The 13,738-nt window shown below is 40.1% G+C and overlaps 1 protein-coding gene across 11 annotated transcripts in view; it reads left to right on the top strand.

Annotated features, from left to right (window-relative positions):
• The window catches only part of SMYD3 (SET and MYND domain containing 3), a 761,886-nt gene that overhangs the window by 575,441 nt on the left and 172,707 nt on the right, over positions 1-13,738 (top strand). For all 11 annotated transcript variants that reach the window (XM_055582073.1, XM_055582077.1, XM_055582080.1 and 8 more), the window contains exon 6: positions 13,661-13,728. In XM_055582073.1, the coding sequence (XP_055438048.1) occupies positions 13,661-13,728 (68 nt within the window). The remainder of the gene's footprint in view (positions 1-13,660; positions 13,729-13,738) is intronic.

Below are 13,738 nucleotides of genomic sequence, written 5' to 3' on the forward strand. Positions count from 1 at the left end.
CTTTCGCCATTAACAGAAAACTGGAGAAAGCAAAAATGTTTTATGTGTTTACAAAGATAAATGACCTCTTTACCCAAGGAAGATCAAAACCTCAAACAATAACAGGGAAGATCTTTTTAAAGCTCATGCTTCAAACCTAGAAGCATGACATTATTAAAAAGCAGAGACATCACTTTGCCGACAAAGGTCTATATAGTCAAAGCTATGATTTTTTCAGTAGTCCTGTACAGATGTGAGAGTTGGACCATAAAGAAGGCTGAGCACCAAAGAATTGATGGTTTCAAACTCTAGTGCTGGAGAAGACTCTTAAGAGCCCCTTGGACAATAAGGAGATCAAACCAGTCAATCCTAAAGGAAATCAGTCCTGAATATTCATTGGAAGGACTGATGCTGAAGCTGAAGCTCCAATACTTTGGCCACCTGATGTAAAGAGTTGACTCACTGGAAAAGACCCTGATGCTGGGAAAGATTGAATGCAGTAGGAGAAGGGGGTGACAAAGGATGAGATGGTTGGATGGCATCACTGACTCAATGAACATGAGTTTAAGCAAACTCCAGGAGATACTGAAAGATAAGGAAGTCTGGCGTGTTGCAGTCTATGGGTTTGCAAAGAGTCGGACATGACTTAGCAACGGAACAACAATATATTGCTTTGTTGCTACAGAGTCCCACACCCTAGCCAAGACTAGCAAGCTTTATTTTCAGCAACGCACGTTACAGAAGAAAAGATATATTTAATCTGCTTTTCCAGATAACCCTCCTCTTCACTTTCTGATGAAGTCTGAATGGGGAGAGGGTCCTCCGTTAGGAATCTCTGTAGCTTACCACCAAGGTGGTGCAGGGCGTGTGCTGGTGTTTTATCCAGTCACCAACTCAGGCTCTTGGTCAGAACAGAGGCTGGGAATAGTACCAGTTATGTATTCATTATGCTGTTTAGTTTAAAATGGCACCAGAAGAAAGGACAAATAATTACCTTGGGTCCTTGCCTTGAAATCCCACCTGTCTGTCCTGTGTATCTGTCTGTAAGAGTGGCTGGAGGAAGCAGGGGAAAGGCTGATTACCTCTTGGAGAAGGGGGTTGGGCGGGGATGAAGCCGTGGTTTACCTTCTCTTTTACTTGACTCTGTGTTTCTGAAGATAAAGGGGCGCACCTTGAAAGATCACAAGAGGGACTGTCATCCCGGGGCCTCATTCCACACGCTGGACCACAGGAGTAGAGTTGTGACTCTGTCTAGTCTGGTGTCCTTTCTTCCCTGGCTCCCGCTCACATGGATCAACAGGCAGTGTCCAGGAATCGGGTATGTGTGGAAAACCACACAGGGATTGACCCACTGAAGTGCTTCGTCAACCGTGGCCATTGCCTGCCAGAAACAGCTCCAAACCCTAGTCCCCAAAGCACCCTGGTACAGGTTCGTGCAGCTTGTAGAGGAGCCCTTGCACACTTCATGTGGTATAAGGTGAAATATATGCTTCTGGGGTTTCACTCCCTGAGATGTCAGGTGTGATCAGGATGATAAACCCTCACCTGCCAACATTTATCCTGGAAAGAATACTCACCTTAATTTCTACATAGTGAGCGTAACCTTAGCTCACATGTGAATTTATCTTTCATTTTAAGCAGTTGGTTAGTGCTCAGTATTACCTTTCACATGGAGTATTTTTCTGTAGTTTTCTTTTTCTCCATTAACTTGATGGAAAAACACAGGTGATTTGAGGCATACTCTGCTCTGTCCAGTTCAGGCTCAGTCAGGTGATGCACATTACCTAGCATACTTCATTTAGAAGTGGAGCACTGGAGCTCAGAAAAATTGGCTTCCCTGGTGACTCAGACATTAAAGAATCTGCCTAGAATGCAGGAGACCTGGGTTCAATCCCTGGGTCCAGAAGCTCCCCTGGAGAAGGAAATGGCAACCCACTCCCGTATTCTTGCCTGGAGAGTTCCATGGACAAAGGAGCTTGGCGGCTACAGTCCATAGAGTCGCAAAGAGTTGGACACGACGGAGCGACGAACACACTTTCAGAAAAATTACAATGAGGAATACTCGACTGCTCACGGGTAGATTTTTGCTCTGTTTACGTGGAAAGAGAATAATGAAACTAGATGATCATGTAAGAGAGCATTTTTTTGCGATTCAGGTCAAACAAAAGAATCTTTAAGTGTGCTCTGTGGAAAAAAGTTGAGTTCACTGTGGTCATAAACTTTTTGGATAGGAGCGTGACTCAATGAAATTTTTAACAGAAAAGACTCTTATGTCAGAGCTATGGAAACCTACAATATCCTGTAATAAATTATTTAAGAATATCATAGTAGTTCTGAGCCTCAGGATGTGGGAGGAAAATTAAACAATGGAAATCATGTTCCAGGACTTTGTATTTTTATACATACTTGACAGACATCGACAGTAAGTGGTTTTTTCATCAGATGACTTATAAGGGGGTGAAATGCCAGGTAATATCCCCAGGGAAAGAACAATGGGCAAATTTGTGAATACCATTTCTGTTTGGCTTTCTATTATCAAGGACAGTTGTTGAAGATATAATAAGTTCTGCTGTGAGTAAAGCCCTTAGAAAAATGAAAATGTGGGTGGATTTTAGAAAGCAAACATGATATCTAAAGGGGCTTCATTCTTTGAATCCTCATTTTGCTAACATTGGGTCGTTTGACCTTGGGGAAAATGTAAAACAGAAAGCCCAAATTTATGATTGCTGTCCCTTCACTTATGATACTGATCTTGATGTTGATTTTAGCCTTGGCAAGTCAATGCTGAGTATTCTATATGTCTGTATGCATGCATGTGAAGTCACTTCAGTTGTGTCTAACTGTTTGTGACCCCATAGACTATAGCCTACCAGGCTCTTCTGTCCATGAGATTCTCCAGGCAAGAATACTGGAGTGGGTTGCCATGCCCTCTTCCAAGGGATCTTCTCAACCCAGGGATCAAACGTGCCTCTCTTATGTCTCCTGCATTGGCAGGCAGGCTCTTTACCACTAGCGCCACCAGAAGAGGCCCTTGTATGTCTAGGGTACACTATTTGTGACCATGGCTTGAAATATGAAAGACACTGTTAAAGTTGTGGAAACAGTACTTGAATGTACTAGGGTCTAGAAGCACACATTTCCAAATACATTGTTATATGGGATGTGGTAAAGTAGTTTACTTAAGTAAGATTATTTATTACCTGGGTTGTATTATAATACATTTACCAAATCAATAATATTCATTTAGTTCAGTTTAGTCACTCAGTTGTGTCTGACTCTTTGTGACCCCATGAACTGCAACATGCCAGGCTTCCCTGTCCATCACCAACCCCTGGTGCTTACTCAAACACATGTCCATTGAGTCAGTGATGCCATCCAACCATCTCATCCTCTGTCATCCCCTTCTCCTCCTGCCTTCAATCTTTCCAAGCATCAGGGTCTATTCCAATGAGTCAGTTCTTCCCATCAGGTGGTCAAAGGATTGGAGTTTCAGCTTCAGCATCACTCCTTCCAATAAATATTCAGGGCTGATTTTCTTTAGGATTGACTGGTTGGATCTCCTTGCAGTCCAAGGGACTCTGAAGAATGTTCTCCAACACCACAGTTCAAAAGCATCAATTCTTTGGCACTCAGCTTTCTTTATAGTCCAACGCTCACATCCATACATGAATATTCATTTAACACAAGGACAATTTTTTAATTTTTCCATTGAACAAGTGGTATACATGGTTTAATTTGCTTTAAGTTAGTTTTGTACCCAAAACAGCATTATTTATCAACACATATTTTTTAATGCTCTTTATTTTGTATTGAGGTATAGCCAATTATCAGAGAAGGCAATGGCACCCCACTCCAGTACCGTTGCCGGGAGAGTCCCATGGATGGAGGAGCCTGGTGGGCTGCAGTCCATGGGGTCGCTGGGAGTCAGACACGACTGAGCGACTTCACTTTGACTTTCCACTTTCATGCATTGGAGAAGGAAATGGCAACCCACTCCAGTGTTCTTGCCTGGAGAATCCCACGGAGAAGCCTGGTAGGCTGCAGTCCATGGGGTCGCACAGAGTCGGACACGACTGAAGCGACTTAATAGTAGTAGTATAGCCAATTATCAATATTGTGATAGTTTCAGGTGAACAGCAAAGGAATTCAACCATATATATCCATTATCCCCTGAACTCCCCTCCCATCCAGGCTGACACATAACATTGACCAGAGTTCCCTGTGCTATACTGTAGGTCCTTGCACGTTATCTATTTTAAATAGAGCGGTGTGTATGTGTCGATCCCAAACTGCCTCACTATCCCTTCTCATCATCTTTCCCCCCAGCAGCCATAAGTTCGTTCTCTAAGTCTGTGGATTTGTTTCTGTTTTGTAAATAAATTAATTTGTATCATTTCTTTTCAGGTTCCCCATGTAAGGGATGTCATAAGATATTTCTTCTCTGTCTTACTTTGCTCAGTATAACAATCTCTAGGCTTATCCATGCTGCCGCAACATTATTTCATTCTTTTTAATGGCTGAAAGTGAAAGTCACTCAGCTGTGTCGGACTCTTTGCAACCCCCCCTGGACTATACAGTCCATGGAATTCTCCAGGCAAGAATACTGGAGTGGGTTGCCTTTCCCTTCTCCAGGGAATCTTCCCAACCCAGGGATCAAACCCAGGTCTCCTGCATTGCAGGCAGATTCTTTACTAGCTGAGCCACAAGGGAAACACAAGAATACTGGAGTGGGTGGCCTATCCCTTCTCCAGCAGATCTTCCTGACCCAGGAATCGAACCTGCATTTTGTACCAACTAAGCTCGCTCGCGCGCGCGTGCTCTCTCTCTCTCTCTCTCTCTCTATCTATATATATATACACACACACACACACACACACACACACACCCCACATCTTCTTTATCCATCCCTCTGTCAATGGGCATTAGGTTGCTTCCATATCTTGGCTGTTGTAAATAGTGCTGCAATGAACACTGGAGTGCATATATCTCTTCAAAGTATGATTTTCTCTGAGTATATCCCCAGAAGTGGAATTGCAGGGTCATATGGCAGTTCTGTTTTTAGTTTTTTAAGGAACCACCATACTGTTCTCCATAGTGGCTGTACCAATATATATTCCCACCAACAATGTAGAAGGATTCCCTTCTCTCCATGCTTTTTCCAGCACTTATTGTTTGTGGATTTTTTGATGATGGTCATTTTGACTGGTGTGAGGGATATCCATGCCAAATGCCAGACTGGATGAAGCACAAGCAGGAATCAAAATTGCTGGCAGAAATAACAATAACCTCAGATATGCAGATGACACCATCCTTATGGCAGAAAGCGAAGAACTAAAGAGCCTCTTGATGAAAGTGAAAGGGGAGAGTGAAAAAGTTGGCTTAAAGCTCAACATTCAGAAAACAGATCATGGTATCCTGTCCCACCACTTCATGGTAGTTAGATGGGGGAACATTGGAAACAGTGACAGACTTTATTTTTTGGGGCTCCCAAATCACTGCAGATGGTGACTGCAGCCATGAAATTAAAAGACACTTGCTCCTTGGAAGAAAAGCTATGACCACCTAGATAGCATATTAAAAAACAGAGACATTACTCTGCCAACTAAGGTCCATCTAGTCAAAGCTATGGTTTTTCCAGTAGTCATGTGTGGATGTGCGAGTTCGACTATAAAGAAAGCTGAGCACCAAAGAACTGATGCTTTTGAACTATGGTTTTGGAGAAGACTCTTCAGAGTCCCTTGGACTGCAAGGAGATCAAACTAGTCAATCTTAAAGGAAATCAGCCCTGAATATTCATTGGGAGGAGTGATGCTGAAGCTGAAACTCCAATCCTTTGACCACCTGATGGGAAGAACTGACTCATAGGAAAAGACCCTGATGCTGGGAAAGATTGAAGGCAGGAGGAGAATGGGGGCAACAGAGGATGAGATGGTTGAATGGCATCACCGACTCAATGGCCATGAGTTTGAGGAAGCTCCGGAACTTGGTGATGGACATGGAAGCCTGGGGTGCTGCAGTCCATGGGGTCGCAAAGAGTCGGACATAACTGAGTGACTGAACTGAGGGATATCTCATTTTAATTTTGATTTGCATTTCTCTAATAACTAGTGATGTTGAACATGTTTTCATGTGCCTCTTGGCCATCTGCATGTCTTCTTTGGAGAAATGTCTGTTGAGGTTCTGCCCACTTTTTGGATGGGTTGTTTGTTTTGATGAAGTTAATCCTCATGAGCCATTTATAAATTTTGGAGACTAAGCCCTTGTCGGTCACATCATTTGCAAATAATTTCTCCTAATCTGTGGGTTGTCTTTTCGTTTTGTTTATTGTTTCCTTTGCTATGCAAAAACTTTTGAGTTTAATTAGGTCCTATTTGTGTATTTTTGTTTTTATTTCCATGATTCTAGGAGACAGATTGAAAAAGATAATTGCTGTGATTTATGTCAGAGAGTGTTCTTCCTATGTTCTTTTTTTTTTCCCCCCTATGTTCTTTTTAAGAGTTTTATAGTGTCCAGTCTAACATTTAGGCATTTAATCCATTTTGAGCTTCTTTTTGTGTATAGTATTAAGGAATGATTTAATTTCATTTTTTTACATGTAGCCATCCAGTTTTCCCAGCACCCTTTGTTGAAGAGACTATCTTTCCAACTTTGTGTAATATTGCCTCCTTTGTTGTGGATTAATTGGCCATCAGTTCAGTTCAGTAGCTCAGTTGTGTCTGACTCTTTGCGACCCCATGAATCGCAGCACACCAGGCCTCCCTGTCCATCACCAACTCCCAGAGTTCACTCAAATTCACGTCCATCAAGTCAGTGATGCCATCCAGCCATCTCATCCTCTGGCGTCCCCTTCTCCTCCTGCCCCCAATCCCTCCCAGCATCAGAGTCTTTTCCAATGAGTCAACTCTTCGCATGAGGTGGCCAAAGTACTGGAGTTTCAGCTTTAGCATCATTCCTTCCAAAGAACACCCAGGGCTGATCTCCTTCAGAATGGACTGGTTGGATCTCCTTGCAGTCCAAGGGACTCTCAAGAGTCTTCTCCAATACCACACCTCAAAAGCATCAATTCTTCGGCGCTCAGCCTTCTTCACAGTCCAACTCTCACATCCATACGTGACCACAGGAAAAACCATAGCCTTGACTAGACGAACCTTTGTTGGCAAAGTAATGTCTCTGCTTTTCAATATGCTATCTAGGTTGGTCATCACTTTCCTTCCAAGGAGTAAGCGTCTTTTCATTTCATGGCTGCAGTCACCATCTGCAGTGATTTTGGAGCCCAAAAAAATAAAGTCTGACACTGTTTCCACTGTTTCCCCATCTATTTCAGTGTCAACAAATAGATTTTTAAATGAGTATTTTTGGTTTGGCCTTAGTATCATGATTTCGTGACCTGATGTTTGCCATTACTATCATTTACTTTTCAAAATCCAGTTAGATTAGATTTCACAATTTTCATGTTCTAAGCGATGAAGCAAGAGAGAAGGTTTTATGTGACAAATAGCACTCTGCAAGTGGACAGAGTTGGGCACGACTGAAGCGACTTAGCACAGCATGCACAGGACTTTAATAGAGTTCATGTCACCTGCTAAAAATAAGATTATGTACTCATTATACATTCTCTAACATTTTCTAAACACTAGAAATGTCTGGAGGTGCTATGTAAGAATTTAAACCAGATCAAAGTCATTATATGGAATATCTTGGATCAGATTTATAGAATTATTTATATAATTTATTTATAGAATTATTTTTTTGTGTGTTCCCCCTTACAATCCTGCTGGCTATCTTTAACCAGTGGTCCATTAGGTTTGCAAGTGAGATAGCACATTAGTAAACGTTATAATGTCAGACTTCCACGGGGCTTGCAGTGCAGCAGAGACGTGGCTCAGTGATGGGATCTCACGCAGACTGGTTTGCCCCCCACCTCCTTACAGCCCTCTCACAGCACAACACGGAGGCTCGCCAGCTACTTCCTGATAAAGGGCAAATACATTGCAGCGCTTGTCTTGTATATTGATTGTTAAAAGTCCTAATTGAAACAGATGTCACAACCATCCTTACTGTTGTAAGCCTGGGGAACACTTGTGGATCCTGGAATTTATGATTTTGTCTTTTGAGAAAACTTCTTCTGCAGCCTGGTCTCCTCCCGTTGTTCTTCTGGTCTGGAGACTGCAAAACCTTCATCTTCAAGGCTAGGAAAAGACTGTAAATGAGTGACCAAAGGAAGGAGGTATTAGGACAGGCCTGCTTTGAGTCATGAAAGAGGGATAAATATTTGCCATGCAGATTGGAGGGAGCAAGAAATAAAGATTTTAATCTCTTAAGATTCGTGAGAATGTTTGGAAAGAATTTCTATTCAATAAAATATCATCTTCTATGGAAAGAGAATAATATTCCCTGACTAAAATGCTTATCTTGCTTGTAAAGCTAGAGAATTGTTAGTTCAAGGAGTAGTGGGGAGGGCCGTTATTTTGAATGAAAACCCCTGCTTTTGGTTTTCATTCCTGCCTACTCTTCTTCCTTTCCTTCTGTCCACAGAGCTTAATAAAACTAAGTGCAGTAAACTTCCTTTTGAAAAGGTACTCTAATTAATAAACTCTGTGTGTCAAAAGTCCTGTGTCCTGAGCATTCTATTTATGCTTCAAATAGAGAAATTTTTAAGGAGATGCAGATGGTCTTTGAGGAAACCACTTTATATTTGGTTCAGAAACTGAGTTCCCTTATGTTTAAATGTGTTTTAAAATTTATATATTTTGAAATTGAAAGCATTCTTTGAAGTAGGCTAGAAACCAACTAAAGCTACTTGCACACAAGACTCAGTTCTTTGTAAAAAATCAGTAATTGGGCTGGGTGGGGGCAGCTGGGAAGTGGATGGCTTCTCCTATTAGGGTGTAGAATTACTCTGTTCTGAATTGGTGGTAAGCTCTCTTATAGCTGTTCAGCTTTGCCGTTAAAAGCCATTATGCTGGTGATTTCCCCTTGTGTCTCAAACATCCTCATTTGTCTGGCACAATAATAGAAGGCTCCTAGTTCAGAAAATTTGACCCAAAAGATTTGAAATTTAAATAAGTGGTATTGATTGCTGCAGAGAAGTTTTTAAACTCAAAACAAAAATGTCAGGTTCTGGACCTAGAACATGAACAAAATGACTTAAGAATTTGGTTTATAGAATATTTTAAAGTTCACTTTAGTTTTTGTTGTTTTTACAAAACAGAGATGTTCTATGGCTACTTCTACTCATTCACTAAGTTTTTACCGTCTAGAAAGGCTACAGTTTATCTTATAAATACTTTCAGTTATTTCAAAAGAAAAATTATAAAGAGTATACATGATGTTACATTCAATAATTATAAAATACTTTAAATGTATGTTTTAGTTTCATGTCATGGGAAATATTCTTATAGTAATAGTCAAGCTTAGTTTTTAAAACTACTTTTTTAACCTAATTGCTTTCTTAGATATAATCCCATTAATAGGCTTTTCTATTGTGTGAAATATTCATTAATTGTTTAACCTGTTTAATTTCCTAAGAAAATGTTTTATATAGAGATAATATTTTGGAAAATGTCTAAACTTTTATTTTTGGCTCCATATACATTCTTTTATCTCTTGGTATAAAAAGGAATTCTTTTCAAATTTTAGTAGTGCACATATGGAAATATTATCTACCTATTATTTCATGCAAAAAAGATAAAACCTGAGGGCTAACTCATATCCACCATTGCTATCAGTTATATATGTCAAAAGAATTCCTGTAACACTTTTGTTAAATCACATATTACTGAATGGAACCAATATTTTTTAAATAAAAGTAGATGTATGCAAAAAATTAAACTTTTTTTTTTTTTTTTTTGCTAGCTCAGTTTTAACACTAGCACATAACACCTCTCAGAATACAAATGAGGGACTTGTTAAGAATTTGTTAAATAAAACTTTAAAACAGTCCTACTTATATTGTGGAGTGGGACAGAATGAGAGATGGTGACAGATTGATAATAGTGAAAATAGGAAAAGAAGGGAAGAAAATAAACAATAAAAAGAAAAGATGGAAGAGAAGTGAAAGGAAAAGTGAAGGACCATCACCCATCTATTCACTGGTTCATTCATTTTCCAAATACGTATTTTGTGCTCAGTGTATTGGACCTCTGGCATTTTAAGCAGAGAATTAAACAAGTCCTTAATGCTCCTCTGATGAATACTACTGCCTTCCCCTTCACTGAACTGAAAGAAAAGAGGACGAGACAAAAGTGAGCTGGAATAAAGAGAAAGAATGGACAATGAAATATGAGCAGAAAATATAAAAGTTGGATGCCTAAGGACAAGAGAGATGAAAGGTTAACTTCTACTTATTCTTTTTCATGGTACAGAATTACATCCATCTCCCCTTCTTCACACCCACAGGATACTTTTGATTTGTTTCTGGCATCTTCTCATACCCTATTTGGATAATGACTCTCTGGGCATGCTAAGGTCTACACCCAAACAACCATCTATTGGAAAAAAATGTTTCTTAGTGTCTTCCATGTGTCAGGCACTGTGCTAGGCAGGGAGATACAGTGGTGAATGAAACTCTATCAGCACCCTCTGAGTATTTTATGATCTAGTTGTGTCAAGTAAATGGATAAATGATTCAGTGTGATAAATGCTGCTAAAGAGATAAGTAAAAGTCAGCTAAGTCTTGGGATCAGTAAGAGTTTCCTGAAGTAAGAGAGAGCCAAGTTGGTATTTCCCCTTGTTAGCTTGCCTTTTTAAAAATTCCATCAGAATGCCTATTTTGGAAAAAACCTTTAGTTTCCTTATAGTTCAGAAAAATTTTTTAATTTTGGTTTGATTCAAAAGTTAGTAAATTAGATTTGTTTGACCTGGCTTTTCATTGGTGAATTGTTTTAGGTAAAGTCCTGATTACACATTTAAAATAGATGTTCTAATGTATATTTCCCCCTAAAAGATTCATACCCATTTAAAAATATTTATGAAGTTTCAAAAACAAAGCACAGGATCTTTTGTCCTGTATTTTTAACATCCATTTTATGCATAAATATGTATAGGCAGTACACTGTTGCAGCTTAATATGAAACAGATGCCCTTAAAGCAATTTAATGAGTGTGTGTCTAAAGTATGTATATGTACACCAATTTATTTCCTGACTTAAAACTGCAGTTTTATCAGACTTGTAGAGGAAAAATGCCAAATCATGATAGGTTGCACTAGATTTCATCTAAGAGCTCTTTGGAACAGTGAAAGAGACTAAAAGGACTGAATGCTTTTTCATACTTTATGTTCTTTCACGTAAAGCTGACTTAGAGAAATTCCTATTGCTGCTTTTTCCTTTGCAGAAACTTTATAACAACAAACCAGAATCCATTTGTAGACACTGGTTCATCTCAAGTCTGTGGTGGCCTTTTCTGTCTCCTTCTTGATGGGTTTTGTTCTGTTTTGTCCTGAGTGTCAATGTCCAGCCCTAACTGTTCCCCTGAACCCCAATTGCTGATTCTTAGTCTTGGCTAGATGTCTAATAGGTCACTTCAAGTTTAGCATCACTAAAACAAAGCCACTGGACTTCCTCCCAACGCTAGTAACCAAACCTGGCTCCTTTCAGTCTTCTTCACAGATATGGCGATGGCAGTCTTGTTCAGGCCCCATACTTGAACATCATCCTAGGCTCTTTTCATCTCCATAAGCAATCCATCAGCAGTACCACCCGCTCCTGCCCATTTCTACAGCTACCAGCCTCCATGCCACCATCATCTCTTGCCTGGGCTGTTGGCTTGGTCTCCTAACTGTTTCCTCTACTTCCAGTTGTGAGTTTCTATAGCCATTCACTACAGAACAGCCAGGGTGATCCTTTCAAAACAGAAACCAGATCCAATCACTCCTTGGTCAGAATAAACACAGTGGCTTTCTGTCTCATTTACAGTAAAATCCAGGCCTGGCTGTAAGTCCCTATATGATCTAGCTACCTCTCTGATCTCATATCCCACCCCGCTTCTTCTTACCTACTCTGCTTTGGCCACATCAGCCTTCTTGCTGTTTTTTTGTACCCAAGAGCATTCCCACCTCAGGGCCTTTGCACTTGCTGTGACATGAACCATCATCACCTAGATACACACACGTTCATTTCCAGAGTTCCTTCAGATTTCTGCTTAATTGTCCTAAAGAACTTTCCTGAACACCTTTTTCTGCCCTTTATTTCTTTCTTAGCATTTATCCACATGTGTCATTTTTCTATCAAATATTCATGTCTTCCCTGCTAGTACTTAAGCTCCATGAAGGCAGGAATCTTTATTTTTTTCTTTCTTGTTCTATCCCTAATACCTCCCTGAGACAGAATTTATGGCCAGGCCCTAGATTTTATAAGTCCACTGCTCTTTCCATGGTTCTGTATGCCCTTCCATAGGTTTTAAATTCCCCAAGTGCAGTGATTGCATCTTTTATTTCTTTTGCCCCATCGCCTCATAGGATATAGGACTGTGCTGTACACTCAGTGTGGGGTTCCATGTGCCAAGTCAGTGCCGTACATAGCCTGATTGAATTACTTCCTGTGCTCATATGGTTGGTCATCAGCTTGGATCGCAGACTTACTCAGGATGTACTTCACCCTTTGTAGGAATAAAAGACAAGTTGCTGTTATTCCCCAGATACACAGTGGCATTTGGAAACTATAGGCAGTTTGTTTGCATGAAAAATCTAACATGATGAGACTTTGTTCTCAATAAATAGATTATTTGTATTCTGAATTTTGAATACTTGATGTAGAGGAGTAGATTGTGCTGGTTTAAGCCTGAGGGTTTTGTGGTGGTGGTGGTGTGGTTGTTTTTGATGTTGATATTTGATGTTGTTGATATTTCTGCATTTAACCACCCAAAGTTCTTTTTTTAAATGTATACAATATATATATATATATATATATATATATATATATATATATATATATGTATGTGTGTCTGTGTGTATATTTAAAGAACAGGATCACACACTGCATTGTTGTTCAGTCACTAAGTCGTGTCCAGTCTTTGTGACCCCATGGGCTGCAGCACACCAGGCTTCCTTGTCTTTCACTATCTCCCAGAGTTTCCTCAAACTTGTGTCCAATGAATTAATGATGCTATCCAACCATCTCATCCTGTCGTCCGCTTCTCCTCCTGCCCTCCTTCTTTCCCAGCATCAGAGTCTTTTCCAATGAGTCAGTTCTTCTCATCAGGTGGCCAAAGTATTGGAGCTTCAGCTTCAGCATCAGTCCTTCCAATGACTATTCAGGGTTGATTTCCTTTAAGATTGACTGGCTTGATCTCCTTGCTGTCCAAGGGCCTCTCAAGAGTCTTCTCCAGCACCACAACTCAAAAGCATCAGTTCTTCAGCGCTCAGCCTTCTTTATATGCTACATACTATTTAGATTTTCATGCATCATATCATGACCTTTTTATTGTGTCACCATGATACTGACAGAAAAATATTGTTTTTAAAGATTATCCATATGCCATCAGTTCTCAAACTTAAGGAAAGTATGTCCCAGACATGTTCTTTTACAAATGGAAGAGTATCCATGTTTGGCTTGAGTCTTTCCAAAGCAACTACTAAAAGGCTCTTGCATTTTATTTTGACAATTTTTGTTCTTTTGCCTGTGAGGTTTCTTAGGTTTCTTAGGTGACAGGTAATCCTGACTGTTTCCCTCTTGTTTTTACAGGTGATCTGCAACTCTTTCACCATCTGTAATGCAGAGATGCAGGAAGTTGGTGTTGGCCTGTATCCTAGGTAGGGTGGA

Source organism: Bubalus kerabau, chromosome 5, assembly GCF_029407905.1.
Source record: "Bubalus kerabau isolate K-KA32 ecotype Philippines breed swamp buffalo chromosome 5, PCC_UOA_SB_1v2, whole genome shotgun sequence".
Classification (NCBI taxonomy): Eukaryota; Metazoa; Chordata; class Mammalia; order Artiodactyla; family Bovidae; genus Bubalus; species Bubalus kerabau.